Source organism: Brachionichthys hirsutus, chromosome 2 (assembly GCF_040956055.1).
Source record: "Brachionichthys hirsutus isolate HB-005 chromosome 2, CSIRO-AGI_Bhir_v1, whole genome shotgun sequence".
In the NCBI taxonomy this organism is placed as follows: Eukaryota; Metazoa; Chordata; class Actinopteri; order Lophiiformes; family Brachionichthyidae; genus Brachionichthys; species Brachionichthys hirsutus.
In genome coordinates this window covers 2,076,268-2,092,012 of record NC_090898.1, presented here as the reverse complement: position 1 = coordinate 2,092,012, position 15,745 = coordinate 2,076,268, and the positions used below count along the sequence as shown (strand labels likewise).

At 46.9% G+C, this 15,745-nt stretch overlaps 1 protein-coding gene across 1 annotated transcript in view; it reads right to left on the bottom strand.

Moving 5' to 3' along the window:
• The window catches only part of tns2a (tensin 2a), a 57,569-nt gene extending 43,791 nt beyond the window's left edge, over window positions 1–13,778 (bottom strand). Inside the window, exon 1 of the mRNA XM_068753940.1 lies at window positions 13,543–13,778. Within this exon, the coding sequence (XP_068610041.1) occupies window positions 13,543–13,671 (129 nt within the window). The 5' untranslated portion in view covers window positions 13,672–13,778. The remainder of the gene's footprint in view (window positions 1–13,542) is intronic.
• Window positions 13,779–15,745: the final 1,967 nt, after the last annotated feature.

Below are 15,745 nucleotides of genomic sequence, written 5' to 3'. Positions count from 1 at the left end.
TGACAGCGTGGACCCCCATCAGTATGCGTACTGGAAGAACCGCTCCACTGATGACGCCATCGCTTCTGTGATTCACGGGGCCCTGAGTCACCTGGAGACCAGAGTGACTCATGCCAGGCTGCTGTTTCTGGACTTCAGCTCCGCATTCAAGTCAATCATTCCACAAACTCTGGTGAACAAACTAGTGGCACTGGGTTTGAGCTCATCAATGTGCAACTGGGTCCTGGACTTTCTGACAAACAGGCCGCAAACCGTGAAAATCCACAACATCTCCTCCTCTCCCATCACCCTCAACACCGGCTCCCATCATGGAGGACCCTACCCACCCTGCACATGGACTGTTTGCTCCACTCCCATCATGGAGGACCCCACCCACCCTGCACACGGACTGTTTGCTCCACTCCCATCATGGAGGACCCCACCCACCCTGCACATGGACAGTTTCCCCCCCTCCCATCTGGAAGAAGGTTGCGCAGCATCAGGGCCAGAACCACCAGGTTCAGGAACAGTTTCTTCCCTGATGCTGTGCGCGTTATGAACATTGGGTAACTCAGAGGTGGGTTATCGAGGTCATAATGACTGCTGTCTTGTTGGACTAACTTTATTGTATGCTGCTATTTGTGGATGTGTGAAATTCCTATTTAAGTATATATTTTAATATTGTCCATTGCCTGAATTATTCTGTCTTTGTTATACGCCTTCTAACCGGGACCAGAGTGAAAATGTCATTCCTTTCACGCAAATGTTGGAATGACAATAAAATTCCTTGATTCCTTGATAAACAATAATTTTCTGAACAGCAACTAAACTTCTAAGACCTGAGAACTTATTAATATTTTAGAATATACTTGCAGAATATACTTTTTTTTTTGTTAACAATGAAAGTGCAATTTCACCCATTGACAATCACATGTTTCAGGAGAAAAGTTCGACCCCCCCCCCCCCCAGTGTTCCAGCACAAAACGAACGTTACTTTTTGTCATGGCTCAGGGTGTTTGTGACTTCCTGCAGATTAAACCCCACCCTCCATTGACAGTGCCCCCCACATGAGCCAGGGGTCCTGCACCTTTTTTTTTGGCGATGGAAGCCATTGTGTTTTAATAAATGTGTGTCATTTCATTTGTGTGTGAGTGTGCAGGCTTGTGTCCAAAGGGTGGGACAGGCAGTGAAAGGAACAGAGACTGCCTGTTCCAGAGGTGAGGTCAGCCTCTGGACGTGATGCAGTTCCGTTCTGCACAGCCCCCGCCACTAACACACACTGAAGGGCCTTAATGCAACCCCCGCCGGTAACACACACTAACACACACTAACACACACCAACACACACTAACACACACCAACACACACTGAAGGGCCTTAATGCAACCCCCACCACTAACACACACTAACACACACTGAAGGGCCTTAATGCAACCCCCGCCACTAACACACACTAACACACACTAACACACACCAACACACACTGAAGGGCCTTATTGCAACCCCTGCCACTAACAGACACTAACACACACCAACACACACTGAAGGGCCTTAATGCAACCCCCACCCAACTGCAGTTGATATTTACAGATAAAATGGGCCACTTGTTGACTCTCAAAATGCCACCTCTGTGATGAGAAATCCCTTCAGTGAGTCGATGACATCACTTGCTCTTCTGACTCGACGTCGGCCTGCAGACCAGCTGCAGAATGCAGACATTAGTGCTGCTGGGCTTGCAGGTAGGAGAGAATAGCTGCTACATTCAGCCTGAATGTAGTGGCAGCAGGCCAGCCTGTTATCGGGCAGGGTCTCAAGTCAAATCAAGGCACCAGTTTTTGTTGTTGAATTTCCTGCATAGGCTTCCCCAAAAACGTCTTTTTCATCAACATGCTCTGACACAATGCATTTCATATGGTTCACCAAGGAGTCAAAATGACCGTCATGAGAGGCTGAACAATCTTATCGTGCCGTTAATCCCTTGTCTTTTTCCTCATGATGCAAAGCAGGCTGGGAACTCTGACAACGTTAGTTGGCAGAGGTGTGCCCCAATCATTAGACAGCGTTGGCCATGTGTTGTTGGCCGTTTTTGGCAACAGATGTTTGTTTACTACAGACAAATGCACATCACACACACACACACACACATCCACGTTATAAAGCTGCATGTGGAGGCAACAGGTTGCTGCTAATGCCCACGCTTTTATAATAAGGTTCTACTTATTTACGATGCTGCATCAGAGGGTGGCTGATCGGGGCCCCGGGGCCCCGAAATGTCCTCGCCAGATGTTGCGTTTTTATGAATTTGTCTCTTGAATACCAAGGAAATACAGACAGTAATGAAGAACAAGAGTTCACAAGCACTAAGAACAGATTCTTTTAGTTCAAAATCGTCTGAACTTTCTGCACACCTGTGCATAGTTTAAAACGTTTTCAAATAATCATCCCTTTTCTTCTGCTCTTTCCGTATTGTGGCTCATGGGAGTTGCTGGAGGTTATGCCAGCTCGCTTTGGGGAGAGGCAGGGTACACCCCGACTGCATCGCCACACAGAGACAAACAACGATTCACACACACTCATACACGCGGGAGGGACAGTTTTTGCATGTTTTTGGAGGAACCCGGAGAAGACGCACGGAGAGAACGTGTAAACTCCCCACAGATTTTCAAACCCGGAACCTTCTTACTACACAGCACTAACCACTGTGTCGCCCCTAAAAATATATAAATTCCTGAACCATTGATATATGTAATTAATGCAGTATTACTGTTTTCCTACAGGTGCATTTATTCATTCATTCATTTTCCAACCGCTTATTCCGTCATCGGGTCGCGGGCCAAGCTGGAGCCAATCTCAGCAGTCAACGGGCGAGAGGGGCGGGGTACACCCTGGACAAGCCGCCAGGTCATCGCAGGACAACACAGAGACAGACAATCAGCCACACACACACTCACATCTACGGGCAATTTAGTGTCACCAACCCGCCGATGATTTTGGTGTTGGGAGGAAGCCGGAGAACCCGGACAGAACCCACGCAGACACGAGGAGAACATGCAAACTAATTCACAGACAGGCCACAAGTCGGATTCGACTTCCTTGTTGTGAAGCAACAGCGCTCACAACTGCGCCGCCGAGCCGTCCTGTTCATATTTATTTGACTTTATGTAGTTCAGCTCCAGGTTGTTGCTGCTACACCAGGACACCAGCCGGTCCACCTCCCTCCTATAGGCAGACTCATCACCGTCCGAGATGAGCCCGATGAGGGTGGTGTCATCCGCAAACTTAATCAGTTTAACGGACTGACGGCTGGAGGTGCAGCAGTTGGTGTACAGGGAGAAGAGCCAGGGGGAAAGTACACAGCCCTGGGGGATCCGGTGCTGATAGTCTGAGTGTCCGAGACCGTAGACCCCAGCCGCACACGCTGCCTCCGGTCCGTCAGGAAGTCAGTGATCCACCTGCAGAGGGAGTCGGGCACGTTGAGCTGGAGCAGCTCGTCCTGGAGCAGTCCTGGGAGGACGGTGTTGAACGCAGAGCTGAAGTCCACAAACAGGATCCTGGCGTAGGTTCCTGGGGAGTCCAGATGCTGCAGGATGAAGTGGAGGGCCAGATTGACTGTGTCGTCTACAGACCTGTTGACTCCATAGGGGACCTGCAGCGGGTCCAGGAGGGGGGCGGTGAGGGTCTTCAGGTGGTGGAGAACCAGGCGCTCAAAAGACTTCATGACTACAGATGTCAGCGCTATCGGTCTGTAGTCATTAAGTCCTGTGATCGTTGGCTTCTTGGGGACAGGAACAATGGTGGAGGACTTGAAGCAGGCTGGAACATGACAGGACTCCAGGGAGGTGTTAAAGATGTCTGCGAAGACAGGAGTCAGCTCACTGGCACAGTGTTTCATGGTGGAGGGGGAAACATTGTCCGGCCCCACAGTTTTGCTGGGGTTCAGCTTCATGAACTGTCTGTGCACATCTTGCTCCTGGATGCAGAGGACAGTGGGGGTGGGGGGAGAGTCTGAATATGTCCCAGTCTGTCGTCTCCAAACACGAGCGGAGCTCCTCAACAGCCTCACCGGTCCAGATCTTGGTTGTGCTTGCTACAGGTTTAGCAAGCTTCAGTCTCTGTCTGTATGCTGGGATGAGGTGGATGACCACTGGTCTGATAGTCCGAGGGCAGCACGTGGTACAGCGCGATAGGCCCCGCCCACCATCATGCAGCAATGGTCCAGCGTGTTCTCCTCTCTGGTGGGGCATTTAATAAACTGAATTTGGGAAGTTCCTGGCTCAGATTTCCCTTGTTAAAATCACCAAGAACAATAACAAGAGAATCAGGGAAAGTCCATTCCAAAAATAAAATCTTTTCCGCGAGTGCACGTTGAGCCTCGTGCACGTCGGCGGCCGGCGGGATGTAAACAGCTGCCAGGATGAATGAAGCGAACTCGCGCGGGGAGTAAAATGGTTTACAGTGAATGAAGAAATATTCCAGAGCAGGAGAACAGGGTTGGGCGATCGCAGTCACGTCGGTGCACCAGCCGTTGTTAATATAGAAGCAGACACATTCATATGAGCAGCAGCGGCAGGTCACCGATTCACAAATAGAATTTTACTGCACCAAAACAATGGGTACTTTTAAATCAGAATTATATTTAAAAACAGAAAGAGCAAAAGCAAACCTCAAAGTCCACAATAATATTAAAACAAAAACATAAAAACAAGAGATAAAATCAACAAATGAAAAATAAAATTAACAAGCAAGGGAGGTACAAAATGTTTTTTCTAAACAAGTATACGGAAGAGGAAAGATGTTAACTGTGGCTGTTGAGGAGTATATATATATATTTTTACATGTATTTATGTTGAATATTTTACTATAGACTGAATAATAAGGGTAGGAATCTTTTGTAAATAAGTATTCCACTTCTTCCTACTCCTTTTTCGAACTATGGATGCTATTTTAATACAGTTCATTAAACTAAGTTCGAAGTTCAAAAACAGACAACTCCTCCTTCATCGTGCGTCGCTCGAACAAGAAAACATCTCCCCCAGTCCCGCCGTTTCTTCTTCTGTTAGCGCTCCAGCTAAAGATAATCGCGTCTCCTTTTCACTCTGGCGTGCTGCGAAGACGTCGCCGCCCGTTCGCCTTGTTATTATTATAAAAGGTCGACATCAGCAGCGCGTCGCATCATGAGCGCGTCTTCCCTCCACGTCGGCCTACGCCGCTTTGTTCGCTCAAACACCTGTGGCGGCGGACGTCGATTAGCTGCGTAAAAACGCACGCGACTCTCATCGTTAGCTGCAGCAGCCGGTCACCGGTCACCGGTCACCGACACTCACTGGCTCACGTAGAAAAGTAGCACAGCATACATTTTTACGTGTTTTTTTTATTTTACATTCAGGTTGGATTTTGTTTTTGTGCGCTGCGGAGGTTTTCGCTGCGCGAAGACCGCATCAGCGGTGCGTAATTGCGCGCGCGCGCGCAGCTGAGATAGAGCGTTGCATGCAAGCGTTAACAAGGGAGTTGCGCTGACGCAGTTACAGCTGCGTCATGTGACCCCCCCCATTCAGAACGTTTGTCACTTTATGACGGGGGACGCTTCGAGCTCCTTCTCATGAAGTCTCTCCGTTTCTCACACAACACAGGTTCGAGTCCCAGACACGCGGCAGCCCGTGTTTCTCCTCAGGGAGCCTCTGACTTTGTGAGTTTGGGCGTCATTAATGTTTCAGGAATACGCGACAGTACTTTAAACACACGCGGGTGAGAACGGAGCATCTTGGATAATGTACCCAAACTGATTTAAATAAGTCACACGGAGTAAGGCTAACTTTCTAACAGGCTTACCTTGTTCATTTTTCCGCTCATCATGATTCCCAGTTTAAACGCAGCCCCTCATTCCCAGGAAAGCCATCACTAACATTGGTCGAACTGAGGTAACTTGTTTTCTTTACTCCGGTCCACCCTCTGAGCTGGAGCTGATGGGCGGAGCTAAACGCATATGCGGAGTACCATTACCAGAACCTCAGCCCCTGATTGGTGCTGGATTCAGACTGGTTATAATAAAGTTATCAATAAAGTTATCAATATTGCTGCTGGTGACCTCGGATGAATGTAAATAAATAACGCTTTTTTGTTTTGCCTATTTTTTAAAACAAAATATATTATTTTACCAAATGCCTTTATGGTTTTGTGTCTGTAATGTAATGCAATGAAAAGAATTACAGATTTATATTCTTTTCCTGCATTTAATATATGCAGGAAACGATCAGGTCGATTAGGAAATGTTTTCGAATTTGAGAGGCATTTGAAACTTTATCCAGTGAATAAACATGGGGCTCTCATACATGTACTGGGGCTAATGACCCCCCCCCCCCCCGCCTAAAAACATTACAAACATGTTTACAGCAACACACATTACACATCGTCTTGAAGTCTTCACATAAAGTCTTCCAGACACTCGGTGACGCTCAGGTTTTGCCTCCCAAGGCAAGCACTACCTTGCAATCAACGCCGCCGTGCCCCCACCATGGAGGGGCTCTTATCACTGGCATCTGCCGGCAATTTCAGCCATCACACATGAACTATTTGATGGATTTTCATGAAATTTGTCAGAAGATTGGGGCTAGTGCCAGAAACAGAACTGTTTAATTTATGAGTTGATTCAGATAAGGAGGTGGAGTCGAGTTGGTTTCACTTTTACGTACTTTAACAAAAAACGTGAAGACATTTTGATGACACACATCTTGTGGGAATTTAGGTAAATTAATTTAATTTAATTTAATTCCAATGTAATTAAAAGGGAACTGTCGGGCCACAGTGGAGGTATGTGATATGACTCTTTATTTATCCATCCATCTAGTTTTAACCGCTTATCTGGAAGGAGTTGCGGAGGCAACAGTCTGAGCAGAGATTTAGGTGCTCCATGAATCTGGTTATTCTTATGAAGCTTTTTAAAGGCTTGTCTCCTTTTTTCTCAGTGGGTCAAGTGTTGCCTTTCATTGCTCCATTTGGAGACATATTCTGTACGCATTAGTTTAACTTTCTCTGATCATTTGTTAAATATCATAGCCAAACAGTTACTAATGATTGTGTAAATAAAATGTCAAAATGTCAGTATTTCATTATATTTTTCAAATATTAATATTCTATCCCCCTGACTCGAATATGTCTGAATTTACTGATAATATCCAGGCATCTACACTATCTCAATAAACCTGCCCGCCTTCACGGCCTCTCACTCTTGTATCTCTTCACGTGGGCTCTGTGAGGTTCCTGTGTTAGTAGCGACACCTGGTGGTGAGATGTGAGAAATGCACTCGGTGAGGCCGAGTTAAACAGTTGAGCACTTATTTTGATATTTCTCGCCTTTTGTTGACATCTATCTTTCTCATAGTTGTATTGCTTGAAAAAAAACATGCACTGAACATTTCTTGATAGTTTCATTTTCAGAAACAAAGACAGCGGCTCACTTATTCTGAACAGAAAATCACTTCATATGGACTGCATTTTGTTTAGTCCTTGCCAAACTATCTGCTCATGGTTGTGATTATATTCAATTTGTGCCAATCTGTGCACAAAGGTCCGTCCATTCCGCCTTTCAAAATTGTTATCCCATAATATTCCCAGAGGGCCCGACGTAATGCATGGAGAGTTTTTTCTGTCTGCCGCCTCGGCCTGTTAGTCATTTCCATATGTGTTAGACTGGGTTGCAGGTATGGAGGCTGTGCAGCATATCCCCACCAATCAGTGCACATTGTGAGTCATGACAGTGCAGTAATCCAAACCAAAAACAACACGTGCAGTAATGCAGTCCATTCCGTTGGCTCACAAAGCAAGAATGTCCGTCTCAAGACAGAAAAAAAAGGAGGGATAGTATGGTGGTCTTTGGGAGTTGAGTTGTTTCGGAGATGTTCACCCTCTCTATTTAAGATAATTAGTGATGATGATGAAGTTGCAGAGAAGAGATTCGTTCGGTAAAAAGGCATCAGAGGGGGCTGCGTGACGGAATAACAGAATCGGGGGAGACCATGAGAGACAGGAAACGGGTTCTTGGGATTGGAATGAGGGGTTGAGTCAGGGAGAAAAGTGGGGGGAGGGTTACAGCGCAAGAAAGATGGAGAGGAGGAAAGAAGCTCAACATCTTTAAGAATCACAGAAGAAAATACTTTGTGCATACTTTCTGTCACGTGTTCCTGCTAAGGGGGTCTCTTTTGTTGGAGGTGGGGTTTATCGACTGACTGAGGGAGGAAAAGGTTCATGCCTTTCCCTTGAGCCTTGATCAGCTTTCTTCTGCACGCTCGCCACACACAACAAAAAGCATTCCTCAGTTCCTGCTCAGAGTTTGGGAGACATCCAGCCTCAGGAATCCAGTCGATGCGAGCCACCCCTGAGTCTGGATCTTTCTTAGGATCGCACCATTTCCTCTCCCAAATGGAGGAATGTGATAATTACTCGTGCTTCTTTCCCGTCTAGTGTCTGTTGTGGACATTGAGTGGATCTATATTTAAGCGTGTGTTGGGTGTGTTTGTATGGAATGCCTGTGGCTCAAGGCCGCACTATTTTTCACGGCCAATGTAAACTTTTTTGCTCATGACAAATTACAGGGAAGCTAGACAAGCACATATAAACCCACAATGGCAGGCTAAGAACACAACTCGAGTGAATGGAGACGTATTTTTTATTCACACAGCGGGGTTAAGAGTCCTGAACACACTCCCACTAGTTGTGTGGAGACGGCCGGATCAGTGTCCGCTTCGAGCTGAGGACTACAGACAGACAGGGAAGAACTACAACAGGACCAATCGTCTTGAAGCTGCTCTGATTAGCATACTAATCCTGCTAGCTCCATTTCTTGTGAGGTGTTAAATATAATAAAATACAATCTTCTTTTGCCTCTTAATATTCTCTGCGTGCCAACATGAATACCTTCGCCTGTGCCTTAGGCTGCCGACCCCTGTGCTACAGCCAAGATGGCCACGCTGTGAGGCTGTAGTGCAGGGGTCGGGAACCTTTTTGGCTGAGAGAGCCATGAACACCACATATTTTTAAATGTAACTGTAAAAAATGAGTGTGGAGCCTTTTATTTACTGTTGTCTTTAGGACAACACCCAGATTATCACCCCGTGCTGTATGTAGGACAACACCCAGATTATCACCCCGTGCTTTGGGACAACACCCAGATTATCACCCCGTGCTTTAGGACAACACCCAGATTATCACCCCGTGCTTTAGGACAACACCCAGATTATCACCCCGTGCTGTAGGACAACACCCAGATTATCACCCCGTGCTGTAGGACAACACCCAGATTATCACCCCGTGCTTTAGGACAACACCCAGATTATCACCCCGTGCTTTAGGACAACACCCAGATTATCACCCCGTGCTTTAGGACAACACCCAGATTATCACCCCGTGCTTTAGGACAACACCCAGATTATCACCCCGTGCTGTAGGAAAACACCCAGATTATCACCCCGTGCTTTAGGACAACACCCATATTATCACCCCGTGCTGTAGGACAACACCCAGATTATCACCCCGTGCTTTAGGACAACACCCAGATTATCACCCCGTGCTTTAGGACAACACCCAGATTATCACCCCGTGCTTTAGGACAACACTCAGATTATCACCCCGTGCTGTAGGACAACACCCAGATTATTACCCCGTGCTGTAGGACAACACCCAGATTATCACCCCGTGCTTTAGGACAACACCCAGATTATCACACCGTGCTGTAGGACAACACCCAGATTATCACCCCGTGCTGTAGGACAACACCCAGATTATCACCCCGTGCTTTAGGACAACACCCAGATTATCACCCCGTGTCCCAGTAACGGAGGTCGTGTGTGAGAATAAGTCTCCCATCAATAATCAGATGCAGAAATATGAATTATACACAATTTCATGATGTTTGCTGAGATTTTTAAACATTTAATGGTCTCTCAGACATATTATGGCATGACATAAATATATACTCTCATCTAGTTTCAATACTTCAATCTAAAATGTACTTAGATGTATCCTACACTTATTTTTACCTACTTCTCCACAATATGTATTTTGGTTTATGCAAATATTGTATTGATTGTGTTTCAGAGGGTGAAATTAAAACATACTTTTTGTTTATTTGGGGCTTTATTCCTTTTGCACATCGCGAGCGCCTCAATATACCCATAATATCTCATGTTCACTAATATGAGTCACAAATGGTAAAACGTTCACATTTATTTTGTTGTTTTGAGAAATGTAATTGAATAAATGCCATTTTTTGTAAGGCAACCTCAATCTTTCATTGCTTAATTATAACATCTACTCTTACAAGCTTGTCAAAACAATGCTATTAATGCTTTTTTTCTTTTGTTTTTTTTTTATAAAGAATTGAATTCAGCCTTTTGGCCCGGCCCTCCAGAATATTTTCTGTTTCTCATGTGGCCCCATGGAAAAGATTATTGCCCACCTATCATATGGAATATCTCTTTGTGAGTTCATAATCCCAATTAAAAACAAGATAGCGAACAAATTTGTAAAATAACATCCACTCGAACAAAAACAGACAAAACTAGAAAGACAATCAGAGATTGCAGACCCCGCCTCCAATAGACTATTGGATCTCTGATCCGGAAGCCCTGTTCCGGATCAGAGGGGCCAAACCTGCTCTAGCTTGCTGCTGCGGAACGTACTACAAGACTCCTTCTGGACTCTTTTTCCCATCATGCCATTCGTGTCCCTCCCTCTTAAAGTGGCACTTTACAGCACAGGCACAATTCCAGATGTAAAAATAATTCTAGAATCTGGATCCAGATCCGGATCAACGCCATTCTCGGGGAGGACCGAGCCACGGACAGAACCCTGCTTGTGTAAAAATTTCAAGTCGATTTGGTTACTAGTTTTTGAGTTATGCGCTTGGACAGACAAACAAGCAAACAAACAAACAAACAGACAAACAGACAGACAGACAAACAGACAAACAAACGCACCCAATTGCAATACCCTCGCCTCCTCTTCGGCGAGGGTAATCAAGGCAGCATTTTGACAGATATTTCCGAGCCCCCTGCTCCTCATTGCTTCAGTGAACAAAATGTTTCTGGACCACGTGAGGTTTGAAAATTCACAAATTCCTGACAGAGCAGCAGTAAATGATCGAATCACTCACAGCATCATGAGAAACATTATATTCTGCTGCTAAGTGTTCCCAGTAAGGACTTGGCTCGTCTCGTACTTGTGAGCTGATCTGTTCTGCTCGTCCAAGGAAAAGCACTAAAAGTAATGGCAAGAGGGCAAGTTCTTCATACAGGCCATGAATAAATACATTTCCCTGAGGATAGTCGCTGGGATCTAACATCTAACTGGTTCCCATAGCCCTGTGGTGGGGGGGGGCACGGCCATTACATGACATCATACAGTCGCCTCCACATTCCCACACTGCTCAGCATGTGATACATGACACTGGGACTGTGGCGTATCCAAGCACGCTCACAAACACACACACACACAGACACACACACACGAACACACACACACAGACACACACACACACACACCCACACACAGAGAGAGAGAGAGAGAGAGGAAAAGCACTTTTTGCCTTTGGGACAGAATTCATTTGATTGATTCCACTTGATGAAGACAGGACAGAGGTCAGAGTTCATCATCTCCTCTTGATGGATCAGCACTGATCTCTGATCAGCATTGATCTCTGCTGCTGTCCAACCCACCTCTGTCACGTCACGCAACCTCATTATGAGGTCATCACAACGACGGCATGTTGCATCTGAGCAGACGTGACCTCAGCCCCTAAACTGAAGATAACCTTTGACCTCTCTTCAGAGCAGCAGCATTTCATCCAGTAGCAAAAGTATAGCAAGAATAGCTTTTCTAGATTGCCAAGTGCGGAATTCATTTTCTGATCGTAATTCATTACATTCGTTACATTCTTGTAACAGTGTTGGACTCAGGATGAGTCTGCCTTCCTCTTCCTCATCAAACCCTGGGATCGACATGCCTATAAGACAACCGCCACCTAATATTCTCTCTCTATGAGCTCAGACGGCTTCTGAAATCAGGTTTCATCACTGAATGATACGACTTTAATCTCCAGCAGGGCTCCACACGCTACGGGATTAAATGAGGACTCTCATGCCAAAGCCGACGTGAATGCACAGCTTTACTTTGGAGAAGCAGCCCTGCAGCGAGACAAAAGGAGCGTGGACGAGGAAAGGTCTGTGACAGAGGTGGGATTTGAACCATTTAAACACGTCAGCACTCCATGCTAGCTAAGGTTGGTCCTAAATCACCAGGGTTTGCTCGTCTGCAAACAGATTGAGCGGCGTGAAACCGGATCTGTAAACGGACGCCATTAAATCCTGCCCACTGGCCATTGGACTGCAGACGACTCAGGTGGAGCTTCCTCCAGGCCCTCGCCGCCACCTTCTCCAGTTCCAACTGGCTCCCACTCAAGTGACATCACAAAAGGCGACTAGAAAAGCACTCGGAGAGCACAGACCCCCCCCGAGCCCCTCGGTCTCCCTATATTGTGATTTACACCAAAGATAACGGCCCTACATTTATTTTATCTATATTTTTAGATTCCTTAACCATGAAAACACAGATTTAGAAATTGGATTCATGTTCGTTGAGAAGTTATTCACTAAAAGTACACTTTCAGTAATGGTGGCTTCTTCTGGATCTAGATCCAGAGCGTCTGACCAGTCGGATCAATCAGTAATCAACCGACATATTGAGAAACACATTTTGAAAGAAACACACTGCAATGCTAGCAAACATTTCAAAGTGATCCAGAATTCAGGATCCCTTGTGGGTCATCTCCAAAATGTAATCAACTGTTTCCGGTAACATTCCCAACATTTCCTGAAAATTTCATCAATCCGTCCCGAACATTTTGAGTTATCTTGCTACCAAATCAATGCAGGCAAATGGCAGAGATAATTATCATCCATGCATGCATGCATCCATCCATCCATGCATCCATCCATCCATGCATCCATCCATCCATCCATGCATCCATCCATCCATCCATGCATCCATCCATGCATCCATCCATGCATGCATCCATCCATCCATCCATGCATCCATCCATGCATCCATCCATCCATCCATCCATCCATCCATGCATCCATCCATGCATGCATCCATCCATCCATCCATGCATCCATCCATGCATGCATGCATCCATCCATCCATCCATCCATCCATCCATGCATCCATCCATGCATGCATCCATCCATCCATCCATGCATCCATCCATCCATCCATCCATCCATCCATGCATCCATCCATCCATCCATCCATGCATCCATCCATCCATCCATCCATGCATCCATCTTCTGTCGACAGCCGAGCCAACTGCCTTGCGGGTCACGGGTCCTGCCGGAGCCTATCCCAGCTGACTACAGGCGAGAAGCGGGGTACACCCCAGATGTGTCGCCAGTGCATCATGAGGCCATTCATATCGTCCTTAGAGAAGAGTAGCGCTCTCTTCCTGCGGCAGATGTGATGTGAGGAATGTCTCGCGGGTCCCGTGACCTCCTGGTGAACCCCACGCTCACTGACCTTTGCCGGCCTCATCCTGCCGCTGTCGCTCCTCTCCAGGCTCCTTCGCGTCAGAGAGGGGTTTCTGACCACCGGCACCGGTTGCACCTCTTCCTCCCCGCACCGCTCCGAACCCAGGATGCAACCCATATAGATGGACGGTTCCCACACTCGGGACTTGCTCCTCTTCCTCCGCCTCCTCCTCCGCTCTTCTCCTCTCCTTCTGTCTGTCCTCCCCTCTCCCTGTGTTTCCTCTAAAGAGACGCCAGCTGTTTTTGTCAGCAGGAGCGGAGGAGAGGGAGGCCCTTCCCCTTTTCCTGGCTCCCGTTCAGCCCTGCTCCAGGGACACTCCCTGGCCCCCGTCTTTCTACGCGCACTTTAAAAGCACCTTCCTCACGCGTGGACAACCTTCAACACAGCCTCCCCTGCTCCTCTTTGTTTCCCATTACATTACTTCTATTTCAAACACATAACGACATTCTCATTTCCTGTGCTCACACATGCTGTTTGACCTTTGACCCTCACATCAATTCGCAGTCATTTTCCTCGCCATCCCGTGAAGCCCGCTGCTATTTCTTCTCCGCCTTCAGCATCCTTTCTTCGTTTGTTATTCTCCCCCAGTCCGACCAGCCCAACAGCACATCTGTCCCTTCCTTCTGTCTCCCTCTCCTCCTGCTTCTACCCCTTGGCCAGCGTTGCCTCACTCTTACATATACAATTGCCTCTCTGTCCTCACCCCCGCCCATTTCTCCTCCTCCAGATCGAGGGAGTCTCTCCCTAACCTCGACACATGGCGGATATTGTCCCAAAAACACGCGAGAGGACCAACCAGGGACGGCAGCTGTCTGGAGACCGGGACAAACGATGGCTCAGCGTGGACTGAGTCATCCAGGAATGTCACACCTGACACAACGGATGTGACAAGGAGGACTTTTGCGTTGCTAAAGTGTGAAAAGAATTAGCATTGCTAGCTGTTTGCGTGTTTTGGCTGCTACGCCAGAGGTTTGGGAGAGTGAGACCGTACCCCTTAAAAGGCAAATTCTTGGTGACCCTCCAAAAAGCCTCCCTGCCTTCTGTTCACTACGTTCCCTCTTTCTTCTCTCGGCCGACAGAAGCCAGCTTGAGTCAGGTTGTTTTTGCAGGCATTTTGCCCCGGACAGTCCTCCCAGGTGTCCTTCCTCTCCCACCGTCCATCCACTGTCCTGCGACTCCCCCTCTCATGTCCCCTTTCAGTTAACCCCAAACCCTTCCTGCTACTTTGCTGGGATTCTTCCCCTTCACGTGTTTCTGTCAGGCAGTTTCAGACCGCTTTTACTGCCAACCCCCCTCCTGTTCTTTGTTTTCATGCTATGAAATTAAGAAAGCTTTATTGGTTGTCCCTGCAAGCACACAACAAAATGATGTTCATGTTAACCGTTCTAATGGACTCAGCTCCCACCAAAGTTGTTCTTTATCAAAACAGAGACCCAAGTTTCAGCATCAGTCATTGTTTACTCGAAATGCCAGGGCCAAAGACAAAAAAAAAAGGTTTCATCCTGCTACAAAATGTGTTCCCAGAAGAAATGAACAGCAATGTATTTACTGGAAATGATGGCGCGACCTTCTAATGCAGCGCACTGTACCTGGGATCTATTAGGAAAGATCAACAACAGAGTTCTGGTAGATTCAGGTTTGAGAAAGAATAACACCTTAAAAAAGGAGCCGAGAACGACGAGGAACACGATGTCCTAATATGGAGAACCCCGGAGAACAAGGAGTGAGTTTGAGCTGAAGAAACAAAGGCGCAGAGAACGAGTCAGCGTGGCGAGGATGTCAGGGGTGACGCCATGCAAGCCGTTTCTCACGACAGTCCTCAGATTGTCATCCATCATCCTCGGTAGTGAAACAAAGATATGTCCATTTTAACCCCCCCTTATGCCACACAACGCTCTCAGCCTCTTCCCAGCCGCCTTGTTGTGTCCATGCATAGCTCCAACGCTACACCAGACGTTCAGTGACAGAGCTCTGCGGCCAGAAAGGACGCCCATGCCAAGGGTGTGAGCGATGGTGAGGCTCACATCCAATCAGGCATGAGAATGAAATACTGCTGTACAAACAACTGCTATGTTGTTAGTACATGGGAACTGTTTTCTCTCGTTCTTTTGGAGTTTATCTGCCCTCTAGTGGACAAGAAACTGATTCACAAAGATATCTGGAATCACATTGGGGTCATCGTTTGTTATCA